Source organism: Pholcus phalangioides, unplaced genomic scaffold (assembly GCF_987345545.1).
Source record: "Pholcus phalangioides strain wild (caught in Gottingen) unplaced genomic scaffold, Ppha-v1.0 ptg000017l_1, whole genome shotgun sequence".
In the NCBI taxonomy this organism is placed as follows: Eukaryota; Metazoa; Arthropoda; class Arachnida; order Araneae; family Pholcidae; genus Pholcus; species Pholcus phalangioides.
This window is the reverse complement of record NW_028301610.1, coordinates 52,194,145-52,208,706: the sequence shown is the minus strand read 5'-3', so window position 1 is coordinate 52,208,706 and position 14,562 is coordinate 52,194,145. Positions and strand designations below refer to the sequence as shown.

The 14,562-nt window shown below is 39.5% G+C and overlaps 1 protein-coding gene across 1 annotated transcript in view; it reads left to right on the top strand.

Annotated features, from left to right (window-relative positions):
- The window catches only part of LOC149074100 (nuclear pore complex protein Nup133-like), a 254,535-nt gene that overhangs the window by 128,409 nt on the left and 111,564 nt on the right, over nucleotides 1-14,562 (top strand). Inside the window, exon 14 of the mRNA XM_089247323.1 lies at nucleotides 2,993-3,126. Coding sequence (XP_089103449.1) covers nucleotides 2,993-3,126 — 134 coding nt within the window. The remainder of the gene's footprint in view (nucleotides 1-2,992; nucleotides 3,127-14,562) is intronic.

The window sequence follows — 14,562 nt, the reverse complement described above, 5'->3', positions numbered from 1 at the left end:
CACAGATTTTTTTGCCGTTTCCAAGGAATTTTACAGCCACAGAGTTTTCTTATGATATTATTGTCTTCATTATGTCTATGAAGCATGCAAACAGGGTCAAAACAACAGGGTCACCTGGTTGTCAACAGAAGCAGATGACCCTGAAGCAGTAGGATATTTTTGAAAAAGAGGAACAGAGAGTATGGGAAAACAATTTTTTGCCCTTCTGTATATTGTTCGGGTTTCATGATGGCGGATACTCAAAATTGCAGAAAGAAAAAAAAAGAAATAAGAATACTAGTTTCGAGGGGGGGGGCGGCAGAGGCACTTTTTTCCCTTCCTAGACTTAGAGGCCTCGCAACAAAACAATTGATTTTTAGTGTGATAGGAGAAGAAGGATTCTCCAAATTCCTATAATTTGCAGCTGGAAGCCTCTGTTCTGCAACTATAGGAAGGGTTATCTCATATCCTTGTATGATTTTTGAACTGAAAATTTGAATATGTCCCATAATAGTTTAATAAACCAATTCATGGAAATGTTTTAAGAAATGAAAGGCTAATGACTATATTCCCGTGGCCCAGTACGGTTGACCTCATGGCCCGGCGGTTGAGAAACACTGATCTAATATATATTCATATATATATATACACTCATTGCCATAAAAATTTGCGCACCAAGAAATAATTGTGGGATCGAAACGAAAGTTTGTCTGAAGGTACATGCCGGGCAGATATGCAAATGATTAGAAATGCAGCGTGATTGCGCATTGCATAATGCCACTAGAGGGCATTGAACTTTGTTCTCCTTGGAGTATAAAACAGGTAAGCAGAGCTTGCTGGAGTGTATTTAATCGTTTGCAAAGGAAATGCTGAGGTAGACATGCCGTTACGCCGCCGTCGAAGACCATATGAGCAGTTGTCAGAGTTCGATAGGGGAAGAATCGTCGGGATGATGGAAGCTGGGTGGTCAGCTTGGCGAGTAGCTCGTCAACTAGGCCGTTCTGATTTTACTGTGAGGAGGTGTTGCAGGGGCGTAGCCAGAAATTTCGTCCGGGGGGGGACCACTTTCATTTCAGGGGGGGGGGGACCAAAGTGACAGAACAATGGATTTGGCCATCTTTTTCCCTTTTTTCGGTCATTTTCTCACATTTCGGGGGGGGGGGGGACCAGACCCCCAAGTTTCCCCCCCCCCTCGCTACGCCCTTGAGGTGTTGGGACCAGTGGACAGAAGAGACGTCATTTACACAGCGACCAGGTTCAGGACGCCCTCGACATAACCAGTCGTCGAGAAGAACGTCACATCATCCGAAATGCACGCGTAGAGCCAACTGCCTCATTGGCCGCTATCCAGACACAGGCAGCAGCTTCACTACGGGCCCCTGTGTCTTCCCGAACCATCGCAAGGCGCCTGGCTGAAGGACATATGGTATCGCGGCGCCCATTTCTTGTGCTGCCAATGACACCCACCCACCAACGCCTCAGTTTGGAGTGGTGTCGAGCACGACGGGATTGGACTGCAACGGAATGGAACCATGTCGTCTTCAGCGACGAATCGAGATTCAACTTGAGCAGTGATGACAATCGTGTTCGTGTGTGGAGGCCCCGTGGTGAACGCTTCAATCCTGCCTTCGCTTTACAGCGACACACCGCTCCCACAGCTGGTGTCATGGTATGGGGTGTCATTGCTTACGATACACGGTCACCCCTAATATTGATCCATGGCACAATGACAGCCCAGCGGTACGTCCATAACATCCTTCAGCCACATGTGTTGCCACTCGTGGCAGGGCTCCCAGGAGCCATTTTTCAACAAGACAATGCTAGGCCACACACAGCAAGGATGTCACAAGACTGCCTCTGCCACATTACCACCCTTCCCTGGCCTGCTCTATCCCAGATTTGTCACCAATCGAGCATATCTGGGATCATTTGGGACGGCAAGTTGGACACCCTACGAGGTTGGTCGAACTAGAGGCACATTTACAGCAACTGTGGAACGAGATGTCTCGGGACATCATAATTGTGTATGATGAACTTGTATGCCTCAATGCCCGCTTGTATCGCATCATGCATTCGCGCTAGAGGGGGTCCAACAGAGTACTAAAACTTCTGTTCATCTGTACTTTTTTCTGCAATAAATGATCTTTTTTCTTGGATTTTCTAATCACTTACTTATATCAACGTAGTACTTACATGTGTAAAATTTCGTTTCATTTTGACGACTTCTTCTGGGTGCGCAAATTTTTATGGCAATGAGTGTATATATATGAATTGGCATCATGTGTGTTCCGCCCCCCCCCCCCCCCAGCCTCTTATGTTTATCTCCACCTATGATTATGCTTAGTTCAACAAATCCTATATTTTTACTTTGTTTCTATCACCCATCATTTTGGAAAAAATGGCTTCATAATTAGCATATTGAAAATAATTGAATAGAACTTCAAATGTGTAAGTTAATATTAACATATAAGGTTTTCACATACCAAATAATTCTTTGTGAAGCAATAAATAATTAAATTGCAGAAGTTGGTTTTTTATACAATGTGAAAAAATATTTATAAACATTAATTAATATGGGACTATAGTGTTAATTATATTAATAGACATTTTATTTTAATTAATTGAAATGGGAATAATTTTTGCAGAACTTAAATTGTTTTTGATGGTAAACTGGTTTAAACAAAAAACTCATTTTTCATTTTTTAACCAACTGTTTTTTTTGTCTTTAATTAGAACTAAAATTACGTATCAGATAATTAATGTGAAAATTACTTATTATCATTTTATTTATATTTTTATTCATTATTATTTTCTTATTATTGTACTTTCATTATGTGGTAGATAAATTGTAGTTACTATATATAGTTGCTTATCTTCTGCAAATGCAATTGTTAATATATATTTTTTCATTATTAAGTCATTTAAGATGATGAAGAATGAATCTTTTGGTAACCTTTTTTGATTGTATATTATTGTCATCAGTAAAGAAAATGGTTTGTTATATATATTTTAGTTGATGTTGGGAAAAAGAATATAGCTCTTTCATTTGCTGAGAAGTTTCACGACTTTGAAATAATCATGGAGCTTTGTGAAAATATGGAGAAGCCAGAGATTGTGCAGAGTTTAATTATTGCATTGAAAGAAAAGGTAAGAAAATATTCTAAAAGTTATGAATCACGATAATCCAACCAAGTTAATGAAGTTTTAATGCTTATTTTCCCTAAGCAATAGAGCCTTTTCTTTGATTGTCGTAGAACTTTGTGCTAATGTATTTTCATGTACGGCATCTGCAGATTATGCATTGATAAAAACATCGGAATTTCATAGTTGGTATTATATACTGCCAGGGTTCTCAAACTGTGCTGCCAAGGATTTCTAGGTGTTCCGCGAAGAGATCAGAAAATGAATAAATCAGTTTTTCCCATGCATTTGAAAATTTACATTTATACCAGGTTAAAGCTGGGAGCTATCTTCTTTTGCACCAATGAGTTTTTAAAAATATGATAAAATGTATCAGAGCTAACATCTTACGCGTGTTTTGTTTTTGAACTAAACTCCGCATTTACTCGACCAGCAGATCTCTGCATTTATTCGATGAGCAGATGAAAAATTTCTGGAGTTATTTCTTCCCAGGTTGAGTCCATGGGTTAAGTCAGCTCTGCATCATCGAATCGATATGAACTTGTATAATTTTAATATGGGATGTTGGATCACAGATTCATGTGATCGCGTTCAGCCACGCAAAAGCCTAGTAGAGTTAGAAATGAAATAGTCATTCCATACTATTTGGTCATAATTATCTATAGTCCATTCACTGTTTTCTAGTCTAGACCTAGAAATTCTCATTGTAAGTGCATCATTACTCATGCTCAGGAAAACATTTAATGGAATGACTTGCTTCTAGCAAAGTGCAACGTCCCTTATGGGAGTTGCTTGCCCGGTTCGAAATATCCAGTAATAAGATGGTAAACGACAAGTGGAAAATGATTGCAAATAAACTTTCGCATGAAATATTATTTATTAAATTCAATATAAAGTTAGTCAATTTTAACAATAGATTAGTACAACATGGAGCCCTCTATTTAACATTAACAGAAAGATACTGGCTCACCAATTGATGATCATCAGCAGTCAAACTTTTATGCTGATCGGATATCCGATGTTGTTAGTCACTTCGACGTAGCTTTTCCCCACAAGTATCAGCGAAGGTCTCTTGGTTGAGAGCCGGATCGTTTCGATTAGCACCAGGAGGCCTCTCGGTTGAGGGCCGGACCACCTTGATCAGCAATGAAGAATTTTAACTGTGAAGATTAATTAATGTTTTCGATTTTGGACCTGCCGGGAAACTGATTCAAACACTGTAAACTATTTCATTTTAAGTAACTATCAGCTTAATTTCCCAGCCTAAGGCCAATGGATACGGTAGCAAGACGGTGAACCGTCCTACTAGAGGGCTTCAGTTGAAAAGAACAAACAAAGGATGAACGCGGATAGAGGGACAAAGATTGAGGAATTTATACTCCTATTTCACAAGAAATTTGAGACCACGTGTCCTCGCAAGGCCTTTTCGCCTCAACAAAACTATCGGATTTACATATTCATGCGTCACTATATTATAAACATTACAATTGAATTATTACATTGGAATCTGGCAACATAACACAATCCGGAGAGCTGATCAGACTCTCCCGATTATGTAAACAATACCAACAAGACAATAAGTAATGAAATATTCCAACAGAGGTCTGCAGCCCCCTGCCGAAAACAAGTGAGTACAACACTATATTTTCTGTATAACGAGACTTGCAACAACTCCCCCGGGAGGTTCTTTAATAAAAATTAAAAATAATTAACCGGGCAAACCCTTTAGCCTCGCCAAAACTATACATATTCTGGACCAGACCCCTCCATGAAAATAGCGACATCGTCGTCATGAGGGAAATTAATTTATGTGGGACATCAGTGGCCCGACCTCTGGACCGTTCTCGTTCGACAGCCGAAAGACCCCACCCGTCGACTGCTGAACTAAGCGAACATTCTGGCCCTTACCGGTTTGCCAGCGGGTCCTCGGGTGGTTTCCGGTAAGTGAGAGGTCCCTGGGGTCTAAAATAAGAAGGAATTTCCCACATAACAACAAGATCACCATTAACGTAGAGGGATCGGATCCCGATACTTTACAAAAGGTACCCTTATGGATTTTCAGCTCCTGAATCGCATATGGTGGAGCGTGCATTGCTCGGCCTATGTACAGATTATTCCTTTGTGTTCCTCATTCGGCTAGGTGATAATTCGAATTGTGTGATCCCTGGCTGAGCAGTCTCGGATAGCGATTGCTCAAGGCTAATTGTGCTTTTCTCACTTGTTTCATCTATTTTCATCATACACTTGCTACTATCGCATGCTAAAAGCCCAGTTCTAAATAATAATTAGTAATTGAAACGTGTGGGCAGCACGCTAGAATCTCATCATGAGGATCCAGGTTTGCATCCTGTTTGCGACAGTCTGTAGTCAACTGAAGCACAAAGTCATACAGTGGACAGTGCAAAACAAGTGCATGGGGCAACAGAAAATGAAATATCAAAACACAATGCAGAAACATAGAAAACTAAAATAGTACTGGGGACGGTCTATAACAAATTCATGGGGTCACAAAAAAAACAACTATGAAAAAGCTATGGACGCAAAAGTTTAAAAATGCCCACATAACTTCAAGAACATGCCTGTTAGATAACTCCATCACTCTCAATCCCATACCCTTCTGTGGCATCTCAGGGACGCAAGTGAATGCAAGAGAAAGTCTGAGTCATCATCATTGGTGAAATCTTCTGCATCTCCATGCTCTGGTAACATTTCATGGGAGAGGATGGTACTGGTTGCTGCTTTATTCTATCTCATTTGGGGGGGTCGACCTGTTCTCCTTACAACTGGAGGTCGTTTACCATGAACTTACTCCAGGTTGTCCTCAAAAAATCTCTTTAAATCACCCAGGGTTTCGAATGATCATAGGTCCCTTGCTATCTTGTGGTACCACTACTTGATCAATCCTACCCTCAGTTTTACCATGTGAAATTGGCTTGTGTGTAGGCAGATAGTTGCGTAATGAAGTGGACTACCCACTGCTCCGCATAGGCATTTGTCATGGCTTGTCTTTTTAAACACTCTAGGTGGGTCAGAATAGGACAATACTGCCAGAGAAACACAATTGTTTTCTCTGGCTCACATTCCACTTGTTTTAGATTGACCCTGGTTAGCCAGATTAATCAGCATTAGGGGAATTGGTGAATGGCCTTATCTCTCTCCTTGGTCTCTAGATCATCCAAAACTTCTGCCAGGTTTTTGAAGTTTTTCTACAAAAAGTTGCGTTAACCCCTCGGATATAGAGCAACTATTGGAAAAAGAACAAAGAATTATCTATCATTCTACCTGTTGATAGAATAACTAGGATCAAATGAAAAATTGATGAAAAAAAATTACCAGTTCAGAGGAAACAGCCAATTTAATTAAATAATAAAAAATAAAATATTAAATTTTTTTTTTCAAAAATGGGACATTCCAGTTGAGATGGAGATGTATGTTCATGACATAATATTGAAACTATCTAAGTTGCACACAGGTTGAGCACAACCTCCAATGTTAATGTTGGTGCTCTGTGATGGATTTTTCACCTTAAAAGTACTCTGTGACTGAAACAGTTTAAAAACCACTGATATACTTCACCTCTTATCTGCTGCTTTTTTTTCTGCAAGGTTGGAATAGAAATAAATATAGTAAAATCTCAATAAGTCATCACCTCATGTTATCAAAAAATTATGGCCGCTTAAGCAGAGTGACGGCAATGACTGATGTGCCGTAAGTTTCAATGTGCAATATTGTGAAAATACACTGCTCAAAACAATTAGGGAAGCACATGCTTTTAACAAAATTACGCAAAGATGTATACCGATTAGTAACATAAAATGAATCATCCATAATTTAAAGCCTAGCAGGAAATGGAAGAAGAAACCTTCATATGCAAATCAAAGTTCATGACGTCAAGAACCAGAAAAAGGAGATAAGGGCAGAAATTGGGATGTTGCAGAAACGTCTGTTTTACTGCCGTAACTGTGAAATTCGATTGCGCAGTATTTTTTTTGAGACAAGGTGAGTTGAGGATGTCTCAACAACGTGATTTACCGGAATCCATGGCATGGCGTGTTATACGCAGACTGGATCCCGGGCAAACACAACGTAGTGTCGCGGACGCAGTTGGAGTCGCCAGAAGTGTTGTTGCAAGGCTGTGGAATCGATTCCAAGAAACAGGAAATGTTAGACGTCGACCAGGGCAAGGTCGGCCACGCGCCACTACAGCACTGATGACCAGTATATACGGTTAACAGCCCGTTGAAACAGAACAGAGAATGCTACGCAGCTGCAAAGACGGTTGCTCTTGGCAACAGAACGAAGGGTGTCCAGCCAAACAGTACGTAATCGGCTTCATGAGGGAGGGCTCTATGCACGTAGGCCAATGGTCTGCATTCCATTGACCCCACGCCACCGTGCGTCCCGAAGAAGATGGGCTGCTGAACATCGAGATTGGGAGCAACATGATTGGAGCCAAGTGCTGTTTAAAGACGAGTCCCGATTCAGTCTGGAGTGTGACACCCGACGTGTTCTGGTATGGAGGGACAGGGGCACTCGAAATAACCCCGCATTCGTTCGTGAAAGGTCACAATACAGACAAGCTGGTTGGATGGTATGGGGTGGAATGAGCATGCAATAGGCGGACGTACGGACCTGCATATCATTCGGAATGGCACTTTGATGGCCCGTAGGTATGCAGACGAGATACTGCGACCTCATGTCATCCCTTATGCTGGAGCCATTGGAGATTCCTTTGTTTTAAAGGATGATAATGCCCGACCGCATAGAGCTCGTCTGGTGGAGAACATGCTTGAAGCTGAAACAATACAGCGTATGGAATGGCCAGCGTGCTCTCCTGACTTGAATCCAATCGAGCATGTTAAGGACATGCTCGGACGACTCATTGCTGCTCGACCAAGGCCGCCTGTTACTGTCCGAGACTTGCAGATTGCACTTCTTGAGGAGTGGAACAGTATTCCCCAAAGTCTGATCGATAACCTCATCGCATCCATGATAAACAGGTGTGCAACAGTCTTAGCTGTTCGAGGAGACCACACGCCCTATTAAAACTCATGCATCATGTCTAAACACTACTTTTTTTTATCGTTTACATGTAACCAAATTGTTGCCCTAAATCATCTTTTCATGTTTTTTCCATATTTTCAAAGAATTAAAGCTTAATTCCAAATTTTTTTACATCTTTTTTCTGTATTGTGCATTGATACGCGTGTACTATCCATTGTATGCCAATACGTGGCTGTCTCGCACGGTTTTCCTCACTTTTTTGCTTGCTCCCCTAATTGTTTTGAGCAGTGTATATATTTTGTTTGAAAAAATCAATAAAATTGTGATTTAAATCAAATAAATTGATTTTTAAGAAATCAAAAAATCAGCAACCCTGAAAATGATTTATCTTGAGAGTATGCCAGCTTGGGAGTGACTCAGAACTAAGAAAATGTCAGTGAGCAACTAAATGATTGACCCAAAGAGCAAGAGATGAATAGAATAACCTAGAGTGTGCAAGCATGCAAATGATGAAAAAAGTATGAAAAAAGTGACATATATAGAGAAGGGATCAGGTTAGTTTGTTAGAGTGCATGGGGATATGCTTAAAGAGCAATGAACTAGGCTGCGAGGCAAAAAAAAAGCAACATAGAGAGTGTGCAAGCATGAGAGTGACTTAGAAAGTAAGGAATGTGGCTAGTGAGAGACAAAAGGAGTTACATTGTTATTGATGAAATATTTTAACACTATAAAATAGTGTGCCAAGTCCAAAGAGAGATATTTTTATATATAATGTAACCAAATTGTTGCCCTAAATCATCTTTTCATGTTTTTTCCATATTTTCAAAGAATTAAAGCTTAATTCCAAATTTTGTTACGTCTTTTTTCTGTATTGCGCATTGATGCGCGTGCACTATCCATTGTATGCCAATACGTGGCTGTCTCGCACGGTTTTCTTCACTTTTTTGCTTGCTTCCCTAATTGTTTTGAGCAGTGTAGTATAAATTTAAACTAATATTACATTTATTAAAATTAGAATCAAAATGACAATATTAATAAAATTTATAGATAATAAAAATAGAAATTTTTTACCTTTTTCGATCTCTCATTGCTTATTATGATGAAATATGCTGGTACATTTTGATTTATACTTGTAGTTTTTATTTTAGACTAATCAGAGCAACTGTTAGAATAGTTAGTTTTTCTTCACAACAGAACTATATTGCACATTAATTATACATATACATGAAATTTAATTATAGTATGTCAGTTCTTCATTATTCAGTTCTTTGCCGCTGTGGTGGTCGAGTGGTTATAGTGACGGACTCGGGATGCGAGGATCCGGGTTCAAACCCCACAGTGGTGGTCGGCTGAAGTTGGTTTTCTGTGGTTCCCAACTTCAAGGCGCAAATGCGAGCCGATCTCCCCGTTAAAAGTCTCGCCACAGAGAGCAACAGTCCTACAACGATAAATCATTCAATCATAACACTTCACTCATAGTTAGAAAAACTTGTGACAGATGGCAGCACTACACATAACAAGCATTACAGAGAAACAACGAAACTTCACGTCAGGTTTCACTACACGTACACGCACATTCTCGCATGTACCGATTTGTTGGGGGGTTCCGCGGGGTGAGGGGGGGTGTGGTGTAGTAGTAGTAGTTAGGGGCTCCAAAAAATGGCTCGGGATCCATGATGTTCTTAAGTCAGCCACCTTGTTGGGCAATTTGCCTGTTTTGGCGTGGTATTTGTATTTGTATTCATTAGTAGTTCATGATACACCTACAAGGTAATCTCGAATAGGATCCACTTTTGACTTGGGGGGGGGGGTGCTGAGAAAAGTAAACAAATACAAATACAACGCCACAACAGGCAAAATGCCCAACGAGGTGGCTGATAAAAAGATGCCCATAAAAATATGGATGTCATATATTTATAAAATACAGCAACCCAATTAAAAATGCAATTAACACAAATTATAAACAATATATACACATGATAACATATTATAAAACGCCCATAAAGAATACTTATGGTTGTCTTATTCTAAGAATGGATAGCTTCTCGATTTACCCCAACATGTTTATCGTACTTCTTTTTAAACGTGTCAATTGTGTTACAATTTACTACCTCCGGGGGTAAGCTATTCCATTTATTAACAACCCTATTGGAGAAAAATTTCCTGCGACACCATAACCTTGCATTGTCCCTCACCAATCGATACTGGTGTCCCCTTGTAAAAGCAGTCGATTGGCGGTGTACTAAAAGTTCATGGTCCATCCTATCCATCCCCTTGAAAATTTTTAACACTTCGATCATATCTCCTCGACACCTGCGTACATCCAATGTAAACATATTCAAAAAATGGAAGTCTCTCTTCATAACTCAAGCCCTGTATGCCAAGAAGGACACGCGTAGCTCTTCTCTGCACCCCTTCAACCAAGTCTATGTCCCTCTGTAGGTAGGGTCTCCAAAACCTTACAGCATACTCCAGTCCAGGACGAACTAAGCCTCGAAAAAGCGGAAGAATGACCAGGAGAACGCGAAGAGACCTTTTTGAAAATGAGACCAAGCATTCTATTCGCTTTTTTGACCACCGCTGAACAATGTTCAGAAAACCTAAGTCACTCGTCAATGAGAATTCCCAAATCGGTGACCCTAGTTGCATCGGATAGTGACACCATTCAACTCTTAAGAGAACCGTGGGTTACTCGAACCAAAATGAGCGACCATGCACTTATCAACGCTAAATGTCATGCTCCATTCATTTGCCCATGCTGCAATCTTGTTTAAGTTGGTCTGGGGCAACTCCCTATTGCTTTCATTCCCGATTACCCCCATTAGCTTCACATCATCTACGAATTTGCAAGTTATCCCATTGATACCCTGATCGAGTTTATCGATAAAAAGTGAAAAAAGTATGGGGCCAAGGACACTTCCTTGAGGAACTCCACTTGTGACATCTGTCCAACCAGAGAATTCCCCGTTCACCATAACTCATTGCAATCTATCTCTTAACCACGATTCTATCCAATTCAGCAAGTTGCCCCCAATTCCAATCTCGTGTAAACTCTTCAAGGGTTTGCCATGTTGGACCCAATCGAATGCCTTCTGGAAATCAAGGTAAGCAACGTCGACATTTTTGCTCTTACCCAAAGCCTTAGTCACGTGATCATAGAAGCAAAAAAGGTTAGTTACACATGACTTCCCCTTCCTGAACCCATGCTGATTATCCGACAATACATTATGTATATTATTATACATGTCTATCCACTTCACAAACTGCCTTTTGATGATAATTTCCAAAATTTTCGAGAGGGAGCTCGTCAAACTCACTGGACGATAATTTGACACCGCTTCTCTGCTACCCGTCTTAAATATCGGAGCAACATTAGCAAGTTTCCAATCCCTTGGGACGATACCTTCAGCAATACTACTCCTGTATATCTGTGCGACTGGCCCCAACAATTCATTAGCACATTCCCTGAGGACCCTGGGATAGATATCATCTGGTCCTGGTGCTTTTCTTGCACATACATTTCTTAAAAGATTTAGGACCTCCACATCTTCTACTTGAATATCGTTGAGGATTTTGTTACCCCATGCAACACCCGTATATCAAATATCATTATCTCCATTAAAAACCCATGCGAAAAAGTCATTGAAAGCACTACACATGCCTACATTGCTCTTTACCCTAGAGCCTCCTATTGAGAGGGGGCCAACAGTCTCCTTACATCCATTATTGACGTATCGAAAAAATGATTTTGGGTCAGAGCCAATTTTATCTGCCAACCTAGATTCAACTTCCTTTTTACTATCTTTTATCGCTTTCTTCAACAGTCTTCTTTTATCAGTAAACAATGATAGGTCACCTCGTCCACTTTTATACTCTCTGAATGCTCTTTTCTTTTCAAGATAAAGGTTCCGCACGCTATCCGTGAAATATAGAGGGTGCAATGTACAAACACGCTTTTTTTGAACAAACGGTATGACGTCGTGCAAAACAGAGGACAGCTTCGTACTAAATTCTTCCCATTGACTTACCACCCATACTGATTTCAACCGGTCTATGAAAACTTCAGCTAACCTTCCTCTCAAAACATCAAAGTTTGTTCTCCGAAAACAAGGAACCAGTCTTTTGTTATCAACCTTACCCGAGGAAAAGTTAGGGAAATCTGACGATACGATGATCACTGGAAGAAAACTCTTCCCCCACCGAAACATGTTAAACATTAGAAGACTCAACTTTGAAAATAATGTCTGATTTTTTTTAACGAAGATATTTTGTTTAAATTTGAAGTCCTAAATTACTTGGTGTCCGTGCAGAAATCAGGTGTAACTCGAACAGTCCCTAACATTTCAAAAACCTTACTCGACAAATGAGCTTCCCCAGCGTAACTTTCAATACTTAAGTTGTCCTGTTTTGGTATATTAACTTTTATGGTAACTTTCAACCAAATGGCAATGCTGCTAACAAGCCTTTTTTAGTGGGTGCTATAAAAATGATCTGCTTCTCTTTCTCTTTAACTTTTTCATGGTGTTGTGTTAACCAAAATTAGCAACGATCAAACAAGGGTTTAATAACATTGTTGTCTATGAAAGCTGGAAGGCCCTGAAGAAAAACGACGACTTAACCGGAGTGATGACTTATTTGGGTGATGACTTAACGAGGTTTTACTTTTTTGTAAGGTTTATAGATTAAATATAGACATGAGTGTCAAAAAATCTAATTTTTTTCTACAAAAGCATGGCAAATAACCCCTTTCGTTCTTTGAGATTTTATAATTGATGAATGAAATTCTCACATATGAATTATATGTTGCCCTGGAAGATAAACAGAAAATTAAAGTAATACCACTTACCTTCTGTCTTGTATACATAAATTAATATGTATGCCGCATATATAATGTTGTGTTTATAATGCTGACAGTGTGCTGTATTTTCTACTGTTATCTAATTAATTGTTTGATAATTTTTGAATTGCTCAGTGTTGAGAAGAATTCTGTACCTATTTGGTTAATTTGAAGTCGTACTGCTAAATAGTTCAAATTATTTAAGTTTGAGTTATTCGATTCATCAATACTATGTCCAGAAATTGACAAAAAATTTCAACTTGATCATCACATACTCTCAATGAGTTTATCCCATATTCAGTGGTTATTTTTCCCTATTTTTTTTCCCACACAATTGGAAAAACCAAAGAATTTACATAATTTCTGGCTCCAACTAGTCTATTGAACTCAATCTATAAATGCTTAATGGTATTAGAGTTGTGGCTCTGACTTTACCACATAAAACTTTCATTTTGCTGCCTTTCAAGTGATTTCTAACAGCTTTTGAGCTATATTTTCAGTCTTTGTCATGCTGAAATATCATAAGTGTGGCATGTGTCACATTGTGAAGGATGACAGGGTTATGAAATATTCTTTTGTAATGAAACCTGGCCTTTGTGTTTTTTCAGAAGGTAAAAACGACTGACACACTGTTAGCAGAGTAACATTCCCCGCTTTCACCTTCTAAGAATCTAATAATACAAATATTATCAGTTTCAACATAACATCCAGAAAATTCAATTTCTCAGAACCTAATAATACCTTAATAATTACCTTATTCACCTTAAAGTTGCATATAAGAACCTGTGAATATCTCATATGTATTGAATATATATTACCTATATTTGTACCTTGTATTAAGGGTTGGACAGTTTCTTCCAAAGTGGAAAAAACCATGCAGGGATGGGATTGCTGTGCCATCAGCAATTTTCTGCTACATACTGCGCCATAACATTGATTTTCTGAGAAAATTTGGTGCTCCTGCTCCAATCGGGGTTCTCTGAAATTTCCCTCTTCGACTTTCGCTTTCGATGCCGTCATTTGAGTCATGCTGTGATGTCAACCTCGGCGTTGCTACTGTAACTTATAGAAAACCTGTGTGTATGTTCAGGTTTTTTTTTGTAGAATTCATCAAGATGCCAGTTCTGCCAAGGTTTCCTGCATTTTGGTGTGAACATGGCGCATCTGTATTTCAGATTCCGAAAACCCGTGTCGTCTCCGATTGATTAAAAAACCGAATTTTGAGCTAAAAAAAGTTCGGGTTTATTAACCAATCGGAGACGACCCTGGTTTTTGGAATCTAGAAATACGGAAGCACTGTTTGCACCATTGAGCTGGAGGGAGTATGACGTCCGCGGTCTTCGCCTTGGCAGTGCTGAGAACATTGTACAATACGGAAAGAAGAAAAACAAAGAAAACCACAAGGTAAAAATACAATATATACGACCCGTCGAAGTCAAAAATTGATTTTTTTCTTTCTTTGTTTCTGCTACTGATGAAGGAACTTCATATAGTTCCGAAACGTGTATAGCCGTGTTCGTTTTGGAATTTTGGGTACACGCAAACGTCGATTATTCAATCGTATTATCAAACCCAAAAGGTATTTCATTTCTATTTTTGAC